The sequence below is a fragment of the Hemicordylus capensis genome, chromosome 6 (genome assembly GCF_027244095.1).
Source record: "Hemicordylus capensis ecotype Gifberg chromosome 6, rHemCap1.1.pri, whole genome shotgun sequence".
NCBI lineage: Eukaryota > Metazoa > Chordata > Lepidosauria > Squamata > Cordylidae > Hemicordylus > Hemicordylus capensis.
Window position 1 is genome coordinate 58,939,588 of NC_069662.1, and position 19,649 is coordinate 58,959,236.

The 19,649-nt window shown below is 45.7% G+C and overlaps 1 protein-coding gene and 1 long non-coding RNA gene across 7 annotated transcripts in view; one reads left to right on the forward strand and one right to left on the reverse strand.

Moving 5' to 3' along the window:
- Positions 1–19,649, forward strand: part of LOC128329273 (leucine-rich repeat-containing protein 37A3-like) — a 115,112-nt gene that overhangs the window by 73,028 nt on the left and 22,435 nt on the right. For 5 of the 6 annotated variants that reach the window (XM_053260147.1, XM_053260150.1, XM_053260148.1 and 2 more), the window contains 2 exons: positions 14,993–15,193; positions 16,543–17,792. In XM_053260147.1, the coding sequence (XP_053116122.1) occupies positions 14,993–15,193; positions 16,543–17,792 (1,451 nt within the window). The remainder of the gene's footprint in view (positions 1–14,992; positions 15,194–16,542; positions 17,793–19,649) is intronic. The other variant, XM_053260149.1, reaches the window with a different exon arrangement.
- On the reverse strand, positions 1,139–9,309 carry LOC128329282 (uncharacterized). Its single transcript, XR_008309602.1, has 2 exons — positions 9,094–9,309; positions 1,139–2,569 (listed from the first exon to the last, which is right to left on the reverse strand). It is a non-coding gene; the product is annotated as an uncharacterized LOC128329282 (long non-coding RNA).

Sequence of the window (19,649 nt, forward strand, 5' to 3'; positions counted from 1 at the left end):
AATCTGGTTTCTTCTCCAACCTCTACTGTTGGACCATCCTGATGTCCTTGTCTTTTATTGTGAAAGGATAAGGGCTGAGTTAAAGGTTTCTTTTTGCCACCAAAAAGGTTTCTTTTTGTACATGGGAGCTCCCATGCAAACTGAGAATTTGCACTAGAACCCTGTATATCATCATAACAGGTTTTGTTCCACACTTTCATTTAGTGCCAGGTACTGGGAGCAACACAAAAACCTGGACCTACATGTTGCCCTGCCACTTAATGGTGCAGCAGGGAAATGACTTGACAAGCAAAGCACAGGTTGCCCGTTCGAATCCCTGCTGGTTTGTTTCTCAGACTATGGGAAACACCTATATCGAGCAGCAATGATATAGGAAGATGCTGAAAGGCATCATCTCATACTGCACAGGAGATGGCAATAGTAAACCTCTCCTGTATTCTACCAAAGTAAACCACAGGGCTCTGTGGTCGCCAGCAATCAACTCAACGGCACACTTTACCTTGACATGTTGCATGATCCACTAGTAATGTCTTTCCACTTGGAGGTGACTCCACCCTCTGTGGTGACTACCATACAATAGATAAGAGCAGCAGATTTTACATGGGAAACACAGATTGATGATACAAATGGGTTTGTCCTGTTTAATATGAAAGAGACCATTGTAGTTTGTGGGTATGTGAACTTAGAATTTTTATCTTTGCTTTAGCAAAGAAAATATACCTGTCTGTAGGTCAGATAATTGAAAATCATGAATCGCTGCAGAAATTACACAGAAACGGCAACTGGTTAATGTGGACAGGTTTGTCCTGTTTGAAAGAGATGTGTATGCACTGCCTATGGGAATGAATGACTTCCTCTATCTTTGCCCTTCTTTTTATCAATGACAGATATCTATCTTGGGACCAGGCAACTGAGATGAATGAAAGGATGAATCCCTATATTTCTACAAAGAATAAAATCTACACACAAGAAGGCCATCATTAATAACGTTTTATAGAGGTAAGCTGAAAAGAAAATCAATGGAAATTCTAAAGTTCCACTCAGCAGAAAACGTTTTGTAAGTTGTACTTCCTTCTCTTACCGGCTTTCTCCTTACCTCTCCATGTACATATGAATGATAAACATATAGAGACAAAAATAATCACAATTTAAATTTTAATATTTGAATTCAATCAGATAGTATTTCTACAGAAATATTTAATGCTGTTTGTCATTGAGGACTACTGAAATATCTACTGAAGACGACAAATATTTTTACAAATATTTAGACTCAACTACACATAGTAGAACAAGAGAAAGGGTAATTATTCAACAGGCAGTGCAGGTTATTCATAGAACAGACTCAATCACTGGATTGTCACATATGAAAACTATACAGCCCCAAATACTGGAAAAATACTCATGAAGACGTGAGATCACTAAATTGTCATTCTTCCTCTTCCATTGATTCTCTCCACCCCTTTGCCTCTCTGTCTTCATTTCCATACTGTAAAGTTGCTTATAGTTTTTAAAACAATAGAATAATGAACATTCGAATGTCAGAACAGCCCTGCTGGATCAGGCCCAAGGCCCATCCAGTCCTGCACCCTTTCACACAGTAGCCTCCGAGAAGCCGACCCCAAAGGCAAGAGGTGAGGGTATGCCCTCTCCTGCTGTTGCTCCCCTGCAACTGGTATTTAGAGGCTTCTTAGGCTGGAGGTGGCTTATAGACCTCAGATTAGTAACCACTGAAATACCTGTCCATCCTCTGACTTCAGTCAAGTTTATGTCCATCATAGATTGGACATAATTAAAAACAACAACTAATGACATCAACAACATATTTTTTTCAGATTTATAAAGAGAAAGTAGATACCTTACCCATGCAAGAAAAATACAGTGCTGTGGAAATGTTTGTCAGCCCCCTAGGATGGTCTGTATGTTGGCACAATTCTTATTCAAACATTATTAGATCCCAAGCTAAACCCTGATAAGAGAGAAAGGCAACCCCATTGAATAAGTAACTCAGGCAAAAAGGATATATTTTGAATATTCCTCCAAAAGAAAGATTCAACAACAAACATCCTTGTGTGGAAAAGTATGTGAACCCTTCACTCAGTAACTGGTGGCACCTCCTCGAGCAGCAATAACTGCAACAAAACATTTCCTGTAATTGGAGATCAGTCTCTCACATCGGCTTGGAGGAATCCGGGCCCATTCTTCTATCAAAAACTGTTTCAGCAATGTGACTTTTGAGGGCTTTCATGCATGGACAGCTTGCTTCAGGTCTTGCCACAACATTTAAAGAGGGTTTGGGTTGGTATTTTGAGTTGGCCACTCCAACTCAATGAAATCTCTTTTTCTTCAATCATTCTGTGGTAACCTACTTGAATGTTTAGGGTCATTTTCTTGCTGCATGACCCACTTTTGGTTCAGCTTCAGTTCACAGACAGATGGCCTGACATTGTGCTCTAGAATTTTCTGATCTGCAGCTGAATTCATGGTTCCCTCAATGATGGTGCTGTATTCTTTCTAGTTAAACGCAAAACCTTTGTGTTTTGTTGATTGGTCATTTGTCCCAGTGAGGATCCTGTAGAGAGTGTGGGAAGGAGGAGTCAGAAAGAAAAGGAAGAGAAAGGAGAAGGATAAAAATGGAGTTGCTTCTGAATAAAATCTTAGTTAAATCAGCATAAGATTTTTTCGTGTTTACAAGGGAAACATTTATAAAAGATGGCGAGCCGTCTAGGTCCTGATGCAGCAAAGCAGCCCAAACCATAATGCCTCCACCACCACGCTATCCTCCCATGAACACCATTCCCATTCAGTTTTTTCCTGATGAATCCTCTCATGAACCCTCACATCAGCCACACAGAGAGAGCCCTGCAGATCTTGAGATGTTAGTCTGGGGTTCCTTGTGACTTTATGGATGATTTTCTCGGTTGATCTTGGGATGATGTTGGCAGGACGTCTGTTCCTGGGTAGAATCACTGAGGTCTTCAGCTTTTTCCACTACCTGTCTGACAGTGGATGGATTGAACTTCAAATGCTTAGAAATGGCTTTGTAACACTGACCAGACAAATGAGCCGCAACCCCACTTTTCGTAGGTCCTCTGGAATTTCTTTTGATCGTGGCATGATGAGTTCCCACTGACTGTCATGGTACAAACCTAACTCTGGACTTTTAGGACCTTTATATAGGACAGGATGCCCAAATGTTGCCATGCAGCTTTCCTCTGCAGGATTGTTTGCTTGTTACCCAACCCAATTAGTTAGGCACCTGATAGCCCATTAACTGTTCTAACAGCACTAGGGGTTCACTTACTATCTCATAGACTGATCCTGAATTAGTTTCATTGTTCCCACTTTGTACATTATTGTGTCTCAATAAATACAGCATTGTTTAATTCATGCCCTTTTATTGCATTAAGAAAGACTGGTTTCAGTTATGCAAGGGTATCATGGTAAGACCTTGCAGTGTGATTCTTGTTATTGGGGTTCACAAACTTTTTCTCAGCACTGTACTTAGTTTAGTGGACTGCCCACGTCTTGGGACCATTGGATTTTTCTGCCCAACTGGGAATCCGCTGGGGGACAAATGGTAAGCCCCAGGAGAACAGATTCAGCTTCCAGGCTATTACTTGCCCGAAAGTAAGTATTAGCCTCCAGGCAAAGGCGTGTCACAGCAGTTTAAGTAATTGTGACGATGTTCCAACAGAACAAATTTCCCGTCAAGTGTAATGACAGTTCAAGTGCAATTATACTATCTTTAAAAAAATCTTAGTCACTTGATGCATTTGCCCTGGGATTCGTAAGTCTTGAGAGAGATACAACCCAGGGCTGATTCAAACTTGATGCAGCTACAGAGAAATCATGTCAAATGACAAGTGTAGACATACACAGACAGTGATTTTTCATTGTTAGCCATCATACTTGCAATAACATCAAAGTGCCCCACTGCTTTGGAAGAAAATCCCTGTATAAAATCTGGCCTAATTCTGCGCCACTGTCAGACTCAAGTTGAATTCTGGGTAGATAATGAGGAAATGTCATTCAGCTACAAAACAAATTTAGCTGGCTTTCATTTCTATAAAACAACTTTTAAAAGGTGATTTGAGTAAAATCACCAAACTACAAAAACAACAACAACAGAGACCCATAAAGTAAGAAAGGCATACATAATATACCCCATATCAAATAATGAGAACACTATAGATGTTGAGCTATTTATGCAATACTAGCTGGGCCGGGCTCAGACCATCTGCGCTTCCGCCGGCCTGCTTCATCGCCTGCCTGCTCCCCCCTCCCCCACACGCTGCTTGGCCCTTTCTGGCTGGCGGGCTGGCCAGAAAGCCGGCCTGCAACCACCTCCCACCCGCCCGCCCGCCAAGTCCCAGTGGCTGGGCCGGGCCGCTGCCGCCTACTCTCGGTGGCCAGCCTGCCACTGCCGCCTGCTGCTCTTGGCGGCCAGACTGGGCTGCTGCTCCCTGCTCCCGCCGGCCGCCCACTAGCAGGAGCAGCCCGCTTCTTCTGCCCCCACCCCGCCTGGCGTTTTCTGGCTGGCGTGCCGGCCGGAGAGCTGGCCCGTCGCCACCTCCTGCTCCCAGTGGCCAGCCCAGCCCGCCGCCGCCTCCTCATCCCTAGTTTCGTCCCCGTCACTAGTCCGGCAGCTCCTTGTAAACTCTTGCGAGAGCTGCCATGCATGGAATTAGCGATGGGTATGCGTAGGAGAAATAAATATATAGGTTATGTTCCCTGTGAATCTAAGCATTTCATATTGATCTATATGTATTGATCCTAGGGTATATAGTTAATGGAGAACTGAGCTCTTGCTACACCTTTTTGATGGTAGCTGAAGAGAGCAAGAGTCCCCTCCATCTTATATTCCTGAATGTATGTCAGTGGGAAAGAATCTGCTCAGTATGCTTTGGTTCTCAGACACTGTGCCTTGAAGACCTTGTAACTTGCAACATAGTATGGATTCTCTATGCCTTGCTTTGTTCTGGCCTACTGGTCAGGAGAGGTGATGATGCTGGTATCTGAACTGCCTCCTAGAGGCTGCATAAACACTCCTTTAACAATGGTAGTATTGTAAGCCGGAGTTGTACTGCCGGACTGCCTGGCTGGCTTGTTGTGAATGATGATGTATTCAGATGTATCAATTCATGTATAAATGCTTTGGACGGAAACCATCTTGGGTCCATCTTGTTTTGGGGAGCGATCCCCTTGACGGTCGCTTTGTTTATTCTGCAGAAATAACAAAGCTTCTTTGATCTTTCAGTCTCCTCTTGGTATGTATGGGAATCGGCTATCCACTACCAAGCAGAAATAACCCGTCGCAGTTATCAATTACATGATTTATATTTTATTTTAAGGTCTATTACTTGTTTTAGCAGTTTGCATTCATTTTATTATCCATTTTTATCATACACATTGGCCCAATTAACATATAATGTGGGACCATGGGTCCAATGGACCCGTGGTTCCATTCCCCACCCCACTCCAGCCCTCCTGTCCGATTTGGAACATTATGGAGAGCAGGGAGTCTGCAGAGAGCTAGAATGCAGAGAGGAGGCGAACTGGCTGTGCGGGCTTCCTTCTTGCATGAAGGAAGAACAGCCCACACAGCCAATCATGGCTGGAGAAAGGAAGGAGCTTCCTCCCTGAGGTTACAAGGAACGCAGCCTGCTATTCTGCATTTGGACGTAACACAGGCTGTGTTCAACCTCAGGCTAGGGTGAAGAAACTCATCACTACAGCCTGAGTGTACAAATCAGAGTTTTAAAAAGCAAACCTCAGGTCTCTCTCCTCGCAGAACCAGAGTTTCCTGCATTTGGATGTACAGGGTTGGGAACCTCTGGTCCCTTAAACTCCAGTTTCACATTACATGCTAATGCAGCCATTATTTGTTTTTGTACCCCTGAGGAAGACCTACAGTTGAAATGTGTTGGATGTTCTGCACAAAATAAAGAATTATCTTCTGGCATCAACTTGACATCTGTCTAACCCTAGATATTATTTAAGCCTGGCTTCTAAGAATGTTGCTGGCCTGTACTTTGAGAACGTTTGATTTAGTTCTATAGATTGCTAATGCCAATTCAGATTAATGAAGGAAACCCAAGATGTGTCTATAGATCAGCTCAATCAGTAGTGAATTTTCAATGACCCAAATTGTGCAATGGCACAGGCAGCCTGAGCAACAGGGTGGCCTCTACATGGCTACTGTCTGGCTGCTGCTCAGAGAGGCTGCTGCGAGAATCAAGGAATCTATGTCTCCATTGAGCCAAGCACTCTCACCTCCCCCATCCCATTTCCTCCTTGAGAAGGTGAGTGTATGGTGGGGGGAGGGCTCTGGAGGAGAACAAAAGTGCCTCAGAGGAGGTCCTGGGTGGGGTGTGTGTGTGTGTGTGTTGGTGCATAGGAGCACAAACACACTATGGCACTATGGTTTTTGTCTTTGCTGATGGGGGGAATTGTTGAAGCCTTCAGCAACGTCTCCCCTCTCCCATCAGTAGTCCACAGGCTTCCTCAGTTGCTGCTGTATACAGTCTTTTCAGCTGCAGCAGCCCGCTTGAAAAGTGTGAGGGAGAGGTGCATACAGAGGCGTAACTAGGGAAAATAGCGCCTAGGGCAAGCACTGAAATTGCGCCCCTGTCCAAACAGGAATGATGGGACTTGTAGTCAACAATATCTGGAAATCCTTCTTAAAAGGAACACTGTACCATCTAGACATGGTTGTTGATCAAAACCTGAAAACATGAGCCATCTCTGTAAAAGACTTAGAACAGTGAGGAGTTATGCGAGGATTCCAAGTGTCATTTTCTCTGTCTCATCTTATTCTTTTTTTAAAAACATGACTTTGTCTTAGAGGATCACCTGCCCAAATAGCCACTAGCAAAATAGGGGAAGAAGAAGGTGGTGGTGGTGGGGGGGGGTAAATGATTCCTGCCAGCCTTTGTCTTATGATGACTGTTGGCTCATGATGGGGTATATGTGCATTCACCACACCAGTGCTTACTTTGACATCAAGAGGTAAGGAGGATACATTAGTTTGCCACACTAGACAGAGGCAGTTGAAACAGCAGCAAGACAGCCAAGTTCTGCCAGGGCCAAAACCAGCCCCTGCCAAACTAAGAAATCGTTGTAATTTGCCTCTTCCTGTCACAAGCAGTGTGCTGTTCTTTGATTATTGACTCAAACTCTCAAATATCCCAGTCAAGGATGGAAAATTCAGGGTCCATTTACAAGAGACACATTTTCTACATGGAAGTTTCTTCTGTGCAGGTGTTGTGCAGAAACCCATGTGTAGTGACCGCCAGGGGCATAGCAAGGTTGGAATGTAGTGGTGTGCCCGAACCGGTCCGGCGGCCATTCCAAAGAATGGCCGAACTGCCGGACCGGTTCGGACTGGGCTGGTTCGGGTCCGGGTGGGGGGTATATCTTTAAGGGCGGGGAGGGCTTGCTTAGCCCTCCTGCCTCCTTGCCCCCGCCAGCGCCCGTATTTAACATTATAGGGGCGCTGGAAACCAGCCGCCACCCCCCCGCCGCCGCCACCGCCGCCGCCGCGAAATCACTCTTAAAAACATCCAGCCCTCCCTCCCTCCCAGCTAGCTGCCCGCCCGCCCCCCCACCCACCCACCCAGTCGCTCACCCGGTCGGTAGATACTAAGCGAGAGGAGCTCCGGCACAGAGCTCCTCTCACTAGGAAGGCCTCCGGGAGAATGGTGGCTTGCCGCAAACCACGCCGTTCTCCGGAGGCCCGGTCTACCCGCCGGGAAAGGGCCGGGTAGACCGGGCCTCCGATCGCTGGGTAGACCGGGCCTCCGATCGCCGGAGGCCCGGTCTACCCAGCGATCGGAGGCCCGGTCTACCCGGCCCTTTCCCGGCGGGTAGACCGGGCCTCCGGAGAATGGCGTGGTTTGCGGCGCGCGCATGCGCGCGCGCGCGCAAGCCACCATTCTCCCGGAGGCCTTCCTAGCGAGAGGAGCTCTGTGCCGGAGCTCCTCTCGCTTAGTATCTACCGACCGGGTGAGCGACTGGGTGGGTGGGTGGGGGGGCGGGCGGGCAGCTAGCTGGGAGGGAGGGAGGGCTGGATGTTTTTAAGAGTGATTTCGCGGCGGCGGCGGTGGCGGCGGCGGGGGGGGGCGGCTGGTTTCCAGCGCCCCTATAATGTTAAATACGGGCGCTGGCGGGGGCAAGGAGGCGGGAGGGCTAAGCAAGCCCTCCCCGCCCTAAAAACAAGGCCCCCCTTCGGTGCCGGTCCGGACTTCTCCGGACCGTGCACATCCCTATTGGAATGGGCCAAGATGAGATTTTAAAATGGGCCCCCAGCCCCTCAAAGTCCAGGGCCTCCACACATCCCAAGGATTTAAGTCTGATATTTCAAAATAAGTATGCTGTCTGGAAATACATTTCACTGAATAGACACATGCACACTTCACAGTATATAGTGATATACACTGAGTACTATATATTTGTGCTACTTTTAATGCCTAAAACACACTAGCAACGCTAATTATTAAAATGACCCCCTCGCTGCAGATTAGCAAAGGAGACTTTCAACCATGCAGGGTGAGCCTATGTTTGTTTTCTCAGAATTCTGAACAAATTCAGTCAAGTTTGATTCCAGGAGGTTTTTCACACCAGGCTTTTAAAGCCCTTTAACACACATCTCCTCTGGAATGGAGGTGCTGAATTCACATGTTGGCCAGATTGACCCTGAAGTCCCTGCAAGTTATTGGGGAGCAGTTCACACACAAGAAAAATAAAATAAAATAAAATAAAATAAAAGCACAAGACATGCTTCACAGTTCTCACTCAGACGTTCTGGGTTGCAAAACAACCTGAACATAAGTGCATTTATAAATGAATGAATGAATGAATGAATGAAGAAATAAATATTTGTTCCAGAAGGTTTTTGTAATTTTCTGACATGAAACAAGCCACTTATAGGCCTTTTTAGATAGTTTTTGTTTTTAAAGCCAGCACATTTTCCAGTCTGTTTTAAATTAAATATTCAGAGACTTCCCAGTCTCGCCCCACCCCCCCATATCGAAGCCCTATGGCAAGCAGATCCCTATATATGGGGGTAACCACAAAAAGGAATTCACAGCCTACCTAGCAATAGCTGTTCTGGATGGTCTGGTCTGGGCAGAGGGTCTGCTGCCTGCTTCCTCCCTCCTTGCTTGGGGCCTACTCGAGTTCAGGCTTCAGGGAGGCCTACTGGGAGGCCTCTCTGGAAGCCCCGCCCACCCGCCGATCAGCTGAGAGGCGGGGAGAGAAGAGCTCTGCAGTTTGCAGGCCTTGCCGATCCTAGGCCTCTTTGCCGATCAGCAGAGCTGGAGGCAAGTGGCTGAGGGGCCCTGGGGCTGGGCAGGTGGGCCGTGGGGTGGGGGTGGCAGGAACTGGCATGGCGCCCCCCCTAGTTCCACCTATGCACACACACACACACACTTGCTATTTGCCCCCCAGCGTCTCTGAAGATACTGGGGAGAGACATTTGATCTGCACAGTGCATCTAATTGGGGCAGGGCAACATACTGTATCTTGGACTAGCCTGCCATTTGTAACCTGCTGGCAGTGGTGGATTAACACACAGGCAAAGTAGGCACTTGCCGATGGCGGCAAATTTTGAGGAGCAGCAAATTTGCCTACGCATTAATCTGCCACGTGCACTTGGGGGGCAGGGGAACGTTGAATCTATGAAAACTTTGTAAACCACCGCTGTGTGAAGGCAGCAAGAGCTCCTAGTGGGCCTGCCTGCCTCCCAAATCATGGCAGGTTGTCAGGCTGTCTTCGTAGGTGCATGTGGCAGGATGGTGGCGGAGATGGCAGTGAGAGCTCCTCCCACAGGCCCACCTACCTCCCAAGTGGCACGTCCGGTTTGGGGGCCTCTGCGCACACGCATGCAAGGCCTGAAATGGGCTGAAAATGTTTTTAAAGTCGATTTAATTCCCCCCCCCCCACCAAGCCCTTTACTTGTAAAGAGGAACCCTTGCTGGAGTGGCAAATCTCTGGTCACCTATGGGCTGCATATAGCTTAATCCGCCCCTGCCTGCTGGAGCTTCTTCCTGCATTTTGCTAAGCTTGTAACCAGTGGGTCTAATTCCTCCCCACTGCAGGGTTCTCAACCATAATCCACTGAAAGTCATTGATGATACCTGATTTTACAAGCTTCCCTCACTGAAACTTCTGTAAGTACCTGAAATGAATTAGTTATTACCATGATCACTGATTTTTCTGCATCTTGGACAGACACTCCTCTTCAGGGCCACTGTGTGGTCCACAAGAACTCATCAGACCTTTCCCATATTTTTTTTTGTCATGGTAAAATCTGAGGGTACATTTCTGACTATGTGAAAGTACCTCTGAGTATATGCAGAGTATAGGGCATTTCCCTGTATCCTGTTTTTAATGCAGGACTTCAACTCTAAAATGTGTGATATAATTAAAAGAAGAAGCGAGTTTCTTGGAGTATGTGCAGATTGCCAAGTTTGTTTTGAGCCAAGATTTTGTGCCTGGAATGTAAGAATTAATGATAACGAATTAAGCTCCTTTGATCATGTGCAGGCTGCTTTTGTGTCATCACTGAATAAACTAGATCAGCCCTCATGCATTTGGTACTGGAGATCCAGCTTGCTGGTCGGAGGCATGATTTCAGGGCAGGCTGAAACTAGTTACTCAGTGGTGAGAAAAATACACTCTGCATGTGCTTTGAAGCACTCTTTTCTTTAGTACTGTTGACTAAACAGTACTCCAGGGCTAAGACTCCAGAGCTAAGCCATGATGCTTTCTCCCTTTTCCATTCTGCCTGATGTGGAGTTGTGTGGTTCCAAAGCAGCAAACCCAACAAGCTTCATGAAATTGAGACTCCCTAGACATTACTTCTGCTACACCACACTGGCTTTCTCTTTCTCTTTTGTATCTCATGATATCTGGCATTGGCATTGCAAAAATTCTCTGTCCTTATTTCAGAGACCTTAGTTCCACAGAAATGACCCCAAAGATACTGGAGGCCCTGCTCCAGTCATCCCTGCAATTGAAGACTCTGTAAGTACTATCTACACCCCTTTTCCTTTGCTGGTTGCCAAACGAGAGAAGAAAAGAGACAACTGGAAACGGGGAGTCAGCCTTGTTCTAACCCCCTCCTACTCCTCAGCCCTCTAAGTAGGTAGATGGGGCGACTTCAGAGGGTGTAGTTTTTCCTGCGAGGAGGACGGCTTACCAATACTCACACTGCTAGCAAGTTGTTAGCCAATCCACACTTCTTGCCCAACATGCTATCAAGTTTTGCTGTGGGAATGGAAGTCATGCTAGAGTGGTAGTTTAGAGAACAGGCATTCCTCAGAAACTTGACAGGGGCTTCTCAGCGAGGTGGTCAGAAATGAGAGACAAGCTTCCCTGAAGCCAGAGGTATAGTGGAGGGGGGACGCGCAGGGACGGAGTGTAGGTACTTCCCGGCTTCTCTGACTGTTGGGGTGTGCATGGCCATGGGGGCTGTCATGGAGAGTGCCTGCACTTCTGAATTTGCAATGACATCACTGCCTGAAGCTTGTCTACCACTACCAAACTTCCCCCTGAAATATGGAGCTACAGGATTGTTGGGTGTGTTCTAAGCTGTACGCTCAGTCTGTGTGGACCAATGGTGCGGGCAACAGCCCTGGCCAGCACCCTGTGTGGGTTGAAGGAGTGCAGGAACATTCCCCAGAATCCTCTGCAACACACAGGAAGTGGCAGATATGCAGGGAGTCTGTTGTAGACAAAAAATCAGAAAAGATTCCCTGATGGTAAAAAGTTTGAAAACCACTTAGCTAAAGTAATGAGTATCTTTGGGCATCATGTTGAGACATCTCCCAGTTCTGTCTTCTCCGGAAATATCTCTTCATTAAAAAAGGGTTCCTTCCTTCTTCTCCTTCACAGGCTGTGTGCTTTCCCTCACCAGCACTCAAACACAAATGGAGTGGGGCCATAGCTTAATGACAGAGCTTTGCACATGTGGGGTCCCAAATTCACTCTCTGGAACTTCCAGTTTAAATAATCTCAGGGAACAGAGCTAGGATAGACCTCCATCTGAAGCACTGAAAAACCATTGCCAGTTAGAGTTAGAAAGCACTGAACTCAAGGGGCCAAAGATTTGCCACAGTATAAAGCAGCTTCGTACTTCTTCGTCAAGTAAATATTTCATCAGAAATTATTATCTCTCACAGCAAAGGGAGAATATTATCTCCCTCACAGCAAAGGGAGGAAGATAATATCAATTATCTCCCTCACAGCAAAGTCAGCTGCATCTTCTTCAGTATATGGAGATGGGAATATCCCTTCATAGGGTAGTTTGGAGTTAGAACCATTTTCTGAAGAGATGTGGGGAAGAGGATATGTGGAGAGGCCCAAAAGTGTGGGTTGGCATGGCACCCTCCTGAAAGGACTGGATTTGGTGTGGGGGTTGCTGGTTACTGTCCTCTTCTGCAAGAAATGCCAAGAAGTTGTGAGGAGTTCTGTCTTTTTCCTCCACAGCATCTTGCCTAACAAGATGTGCTGCTGTCTTTGCGGTATGAAGGATGACACTGAAGTTTTGTCTGATACAATTAAGTTGGACTGCACCGACACATGTACCACAAACGAATCTCTCTGCGGTAGGCCAGCAGTAGTTTATGAAATTCTGTATTGTTTGAATGTTAAAGACAGGGGAATAACTATAGAAGGGCAAAGGGAGACAGTTGTCTGGGGACCCATTGCCTTGGGTGGGGGCCCAGAGGCAAGTCACATGACTGACTCCCCCAGCCGCGCACCCGCCCGGGCTTCCTTCAGTTGTATTCATCCTCCGAAACTGATGTGAGTGTTAATATCTGGAGCTACCAGAACAGCATGTCTTTCTCTAGTACCATTACATGACTTGTATTGTCCACAATTTACAAAACCTTTTTAAAAATAATTGAGGATGGTGTTCTTTTGTGGGACATATATACATTTTACTATGCTTTTTGTTACCACTATTTAGCCTCATTTAAGATTTCTTTACTTCATGAGCTGAGCTTCAGTGAGGGGGGGCATTTTAAAATCTTGTCTCTGGGCCCACTCCAACCTTGCTACACCCCTGGTTAAAGAGCATTTCACAATTTTCCCTCTAAGCAGAAAAAGAAATGTTGCAAAATGAGCTCATTGGCAGAATGTACTAATAAAGAACACCTCACATGGCAATGACCATAACTGCATAAAAATTAAAGCAGATCTGCGAATGTCTCCTTTTGGAGATAAAATAATTTTTGGACCTTTACAGGTCTGCTTTGATTTCGGGAGTTCTTCCCTTGGTAAAAAAATATGTATCTTTCCTCCTTGTGTTTTGTGCAGAGTGACCTCTGAAAGTGTAAGGGCAATGCTTTCTAGAGGCCCTTACTATCCTTTTCTGGGGGGTGTCAGCTGCCTGGGACTCTAATTATTTTTCATCTTCGATTGCCAAACCAGTAATCTTACTCCAGAGAGCAAGAGTAAGTTCTTATTAAAACAAGCAAACAAATTTGTTAATACTTACTGAAGAACTAAAGGGTGAACAGATATTAGGGCAGCTCACATGATCACTCCTTGGGTCAGAGAAGCATCCTACCTATATTCTGTAACCTTCCACGCTCCCACTTACTGATCATGTGTCATTAAAAAAGAAGGTGTGGGGTGAGGAGTGATAATCTGCTAAGCGATATCTGGGCAGGAGAGCTTCATCCTAACCAGCAGCTGTAAAGTAAACGTAAAGTTGCTCCGTCAAGTCAGTGTTGACGCCTGGAGACCTCAGAGCCGTGTGGTTTTCTTTGGTAGAATACAGGAGGGGTTTACCAGTGCCATCTCTCCTGCAGGATGAAATGATGCCTTTCAGCATCTTCCTATATCGCTGCTGTCTGGTCTGCTGTCAAGGCACATGTTTCTTTGCTGCTCAGTATCCCTATGCATGTTGTAACTCCGTCCACATTGGCCATGCTGCTTGATTCAGCAGTCACATGCGTATTGCTTTTGTTGGACCAGGATCCATGAAACTACAGCCCTGGGTGCCCTGGTCTCTCTGGTTCCTTTGACCACACTCCTGTTCTCTCTTTTCCCGGAGAGAAAACCGTCTTCCCCACTATGCTGTTGAGAGACAGAATGAACAATTGGGGAAGAGATGGCAGGTGGCGCTCTCTCTCTCTCTCTCTATCTCTCTCTCTCTGGACATTGTGTTAATGGAGCTACAAGGCTCTTTGTTGTGATTTTGCCAGTCACACTTATAGATTTTCAAACAGCTAGAAACTTCCTTTAAAACAAATAAAGCTGAGATTTATGCTGCTTCCAGCAGCAATAAATGGTAAAAGTTTAAGTGGATTCTTACTGACTACACATACTCCCATAGGCTTCCATGCTGCTACTTAGTAGCTGTTTTTTATTCTCTGGCCACACACTGATCACAGACCTTGTGCTATTTTCTCAGCGCCACCTGTTGGCCAGCACTTGCATTCCATTCTTTTACTATGTGGTGACTGCAAGCATTGGCTGGCAGGTGCTGCTGAGAAAATAGTGCAAGGTCTTTGATCAGTGTGTAGTCAGAGAATAAGATCTTCATAGAAAGCAGTTTAGAAGCTATTGGGAACATTTGTACTATCAGTAAGAACCCACTCTGAACTTATGCAGAAGCTTTCAGCATCACACAGTTGATTGTGTCTGGAAAGTACCCTATGTGCACACTAAGACTGCAACCTGGACATTCTCACAGAAGGCACCTTTTCTGGAATTTGGGAGTCACTTCGCCGGGTGCAGAAGCAAGCACACAGAGATCACAAATTGCAATTCCCTGCTGCACCGATGCAATTTGTTGGGAAATCCTGTTAGTTTGTTTTCTTGCTAACTGTTGCATCCTTGCTCTGCATGTAATTGACAGGATGATATGCACTAATACATTTGTCCCTTTACAACTTCTCTTCTTGCAACGTGCTAATCTGAGCATCAAGTGCCTCTGGACTTTGAATGATAATGTTCCTTTCTTCTTTTTTCTGAGCAGAGAAAGATGAGGCTTTGAACAGGATGCAAAAAGAAGTCATGAAGGCGTTGGAAATCAGGAAGCTGAATGCCAGCAGTACACTGAACATTTTGCCTGAGAAACTTTTACACAGCAACTTAACAATGAAGGTCACTGTGAGGCAGAGAAACACCAATTTAGGTGAACTCAACCCACACCTTTTGAAATCGGTCCAGGAATTAGGTAAGCTGAAACCTGAACAGGTCCTGCAAATCAAGTGGAATGACACGTCTGAACTGAAAAAACTGCACATGCTGGCCAATTTGCTACAGATGGCACTCAGAGAACAAGTTACAGAAGATAAGAGGGGCGGGCAAGGGGGACCTCGCCAAGTAGCACGCCGGTCTGCTTGGAAGCGGTCTCTTATGCAGTCCAAAACTAGCTTCCCCTTGTTGACAGCTTCCATCATGGTGGATAATGACGCTGCTGATTTGACTGGCCGAGTACTTATCATTCTGAAAAATGTCAATCAGTCAAGCCAGCATAGATGCAAGCAGTGCTGGATGTACAGTAACTTTGCCCCCAAAGCAAAACATCGCCCTGAAACCAAAAACTGCTTTTCTCCAGAATCCTCTTAGGATCTCTGCCAGCCAGCTCCAAACTCCAGCCATGGTGGCAGGGGGGCATAGCTTGGTGGGAGGGCACATGGCTTACATGCAAGAGGTTCAGTTCCTGTCTTCTCCAGTTAGAAGATCTTAGATCAGGCCTGCTCAACTTCGGCCCTCCTGCAGTAGTAGTTGGCCTACTACTCCCATAACCCCTGGCTATTGGCCTCTGTAATGGGGGATTATGGGAGCTGTAGTTCAAAAACAGCAAGGGGGCCAAAACTGAGCAGGCCTGACTTAGATGGTACGTCTCGGAAAGTGCGGTTTGCTTGAGATCTTGAAAATCTGTTAATCAGAGTACTCAGTACTGGGCTAAATAGACCAGTGGTCTCAACTCCTTATGAGGCAGCCGCCTTCATATATTCATAATGTTTCCAGCTCTCCTTGTACCCTAAATCCCACCGCCGCTTAGACCAGGCAAACGAGTTCCACAGCTTCTTCCTCAATTGCAGATCGGTTGACCATCCAAAAATCCAGGATGATTTGCTGCACTGACTAGCTGACACATAGAGCAAAGCTGCCCCAGTGCAGCAAGAAAGCAGCCTAAGAGAACTTCTCAACTAACAATAGTGGGGAAACTGCAGTTTTTGATGTCTTCCCCTGGAAGCCCTCTGTGCCAGTTGAAAACATGTCCCTGAGGGCTGTGCAATTCTCAGGGACATATTTCTGGGAGTCACAGAGGACTTCCTGAGGAAGGGGGAGGGGCATCAAAAATTGCAATTCCCTGCTGCACCGATGCAATTGGTTGGGAAATCCTGTTAGTTTGTTTTCTTGCTAACTGTTGCAGCCTTGCTCTGCATGTAATTGACAGGATGATATGCACTAATACATTTGTCCCTTTACAACTTCTCTTCTTGCAACGTGCTAATCTGAGCATCAAGTGCCTCTGGACTTTGGATGATAATGTTCCTTCTTTTTTCTGAGCAGAGAAAGATGAGGCTTTGAACAGGATGCAAAAAGAAGTCATGAAGGCGTTGGAAATCAGGAAGCTGAATGCCAGCAGTACACTGAACATTGTGCCTGAGAAACTTTTACACAGCAACATAACAATGAAGGTCACCGTGAGGCAGAGAAACACCAATTTAGGTGAACTCAACCCACACCTTTTGAAATCGGTCCAGGAATTAGGTAAGCTGAAACCTAAAGAGGTCCTGCAAATCAAGTGGAATGACACGTCTGAACTGAAAAAGCTGTACATGCTGGCCAATTTGCTCCAGATGGCACTTACAGAACAAGTTATGGAAGATAAAAGGGGCAGGCAAGGGGAACCTCGCCAAATAGCACGCCGGTCTGCTTGGAAGTGGTCTGTTATGCAGTTCACAACTAGCTTCCCCTTTTTGACAGCTTCCATCATGGTGGATAATGACGCTGCTGACTTGACTGGCCGAGTACTTATCATTCTGAAACATTTCAATGAGTCAAGCCATCAAGACCACTCTCTGCATGAGGAAGAAACAGCGGCTCCCAGTACCACTACCACCACCACTACCACCCCCACTACCACCCCCACTACTACCACAACTACTACCACTAGCACCACTAGTCCTACTAGTCAGAGTTTGCTGCTGGAAGGTACGTCCGGCTCTTCCCAAAATGAACCTAGTGAAGGAAACTCAGAGCAGACATCAGATAATGCACCATTAATGGCAAAGGAGGCGCTGCTCAACCAGCTCATGCATGGAACTCAGGAAGGTGGTGTGCCCCAAATTCCAGGAGATAACGCAGAGGCACCCCAAATCCCAGGAGATGACACAGAGGCCTCCTTAAACGAAATCTCCCCTGATATAACATTGTCCCATGAGACACACTGGGAGCATCATGAACTGAAGACCACTGCTCGCCACAAGCTGAACATCTTGCCCACTGATGATGACTACTTGCTTCAAGGGGACCTTTTTGAAGCTGAGCTGAACAAGCGGCTATCACCCCTTATCCCAAACACACCAGTGAGGAACCTCATATCCCACACACTCCGTATCCTCAAAATGGACTGCACAGTGTCCAGGGTCCAGCTGGCCTGTGCTAAGCTCATCTCCAGAACAGGTCTTCTCATGAAACTATTCAGTGAGAGAGAAAACCTCATGGATAACTCTGCCTTGTGGAAGTCATACTTCTTGTCTATGAAGAATGTCTCCAACTTGGCCACAGGAAGTCCAAGAAAAATGGGGAAATCTGAGGTAAGAGGCAAACCTTGTCAAGCCTGAGGGGTTGTCAAGACTACTAATGGGTTGTCGGGAGCTTGGGCAACAATCAGCTGACCTGGATGTGGCTCCAAAGCTGCTCACTGGGTGTGAACAATGGGAGGCAATGGGAGTTCACCTGGCACTGGCTTCTTGAAAGCATAGAGTCAGCCTATTAAACATTTGGGTTTGTTGTTCATGCTTTATTTTAAAATTTCAATAAACGCAGTTCTGATCTAGACACTGCCTTTAAAAAGTGGTTTGGTAACTGATTCGGTCAATTTGAATTGGTTTTGAATCAATTTAAATTTATTTCATGCAGAAAATACCAAACCCTTTTTGCAGAATATATTTCATGCAGAATAATGTCAAACTCTCATGCAGAATAAGAATATCAAACTCTCACTTGTATCTGTAAAATAAGTGCCATGATATCACTTGAGAAACAATGAGGTCATTCTTACGACCAGCTCTAGCTGGGCCAGTGCAGCCCAACCTGGGTAGAGCTGCTCATGAGAAGCACCAGGATCGGTCCCAATCCCAGCAGTCCTCGAATGGGTAGTCCTGGTGTGGTAGGAGGGTGTCCATGCACCCTCCTCCCTCACCATCTGGTCATGTGGGCAGCTGGGCTGCTGACAGCTCCTTTCAGGCTGCTGGCAACCATTTTAATGATAGACACCAAGGGAAGGAACAAGCCAGCCTCTAGAGTTTCTCAATGCACAGTGCTGCTCGTGTGGTGCACTGTGGAATTCCTGGAGACCAGGTTTTGCTTTCCCAGCCTCCAGATTGCTGCACTGCTCATTGCAGTGGCGGTCATGTGGACAGGCAGATGAATGGTGAGCCTGGGAGGGAATGGAGGTTGTGCAGGGAAAGGTAGTTGTGATCCTGCCGCTCCCGCCGCCCTCCCCATCCTCTGCCCCAGTGGTTGTGTGAATGATATATTTTTAAAATATATTTTCATATATATATATATATATATATATATATATATATATATATATATATAATCTTTTTAATGTATATTTAAAATTTTAACAGAATTTTTCATTTCTGTTAATGGTTTTTACAAACAAAATACATGGAACAGGATTAAAAGAACAGGAAAATAAAATATAAAATGTACAATTAAATAGGTTGTTTTGAACCGCATTATTTAGCCACTTTTTTTTTAACCAAAAGCCTTTTGTTGAAATAAGAGCCGCCCCATCTCTGGCAACTTTTAAAAAGTCACTGTGAAGACATATTTATTCGCCCAGGTTTTTAGTTAGATTTATAGTTTTAATATTTTTAATGTGGAATTTTAAATGATTTTAATGTTAATGATTTTAATGTTTAAATGATTTTAATGTTTAAATGATTTTAATTGTTTAATTGATTTAATTTCTAAATTATTTTAATTGTAAACCACCCAGAGTCACAAGTTTGGGGCAGTATAGAATTATGTTAAATAAATAAATAAACTAGTTGCCACTTTTTGTGATAAGGGGTTTGGCTCCAGTTCAAGGCAACCAAGAGTTTAGATTTGGGTGCTGTTTTGGTACACTGAACACAATTCTGAACCCGTTTTTCAGTTTAGGTTGAGTTTTGGTTTGACTCCTTCCTGGAAAATGGCTGAAAGTGGTTAGTGGGCCACTCAGCTGTGACTGGGTAGGTGCAAATTGGCTCAAGGGATCAGCATCTGTGGATATGCCCTGCAGCCAAGGGCCACAGCATGTAAAGAAGCAAGAAATCAAAGGCAAGGAGAGGCAGAGTCAGGTTGATCTGGGTTGAAAGGGACAAAGTAGAGTGGAATGAGGTTTTTGCACATACTAGAAAGCTGATAATATGGTTTTGAAGAGAACTCAAGGTGGAATG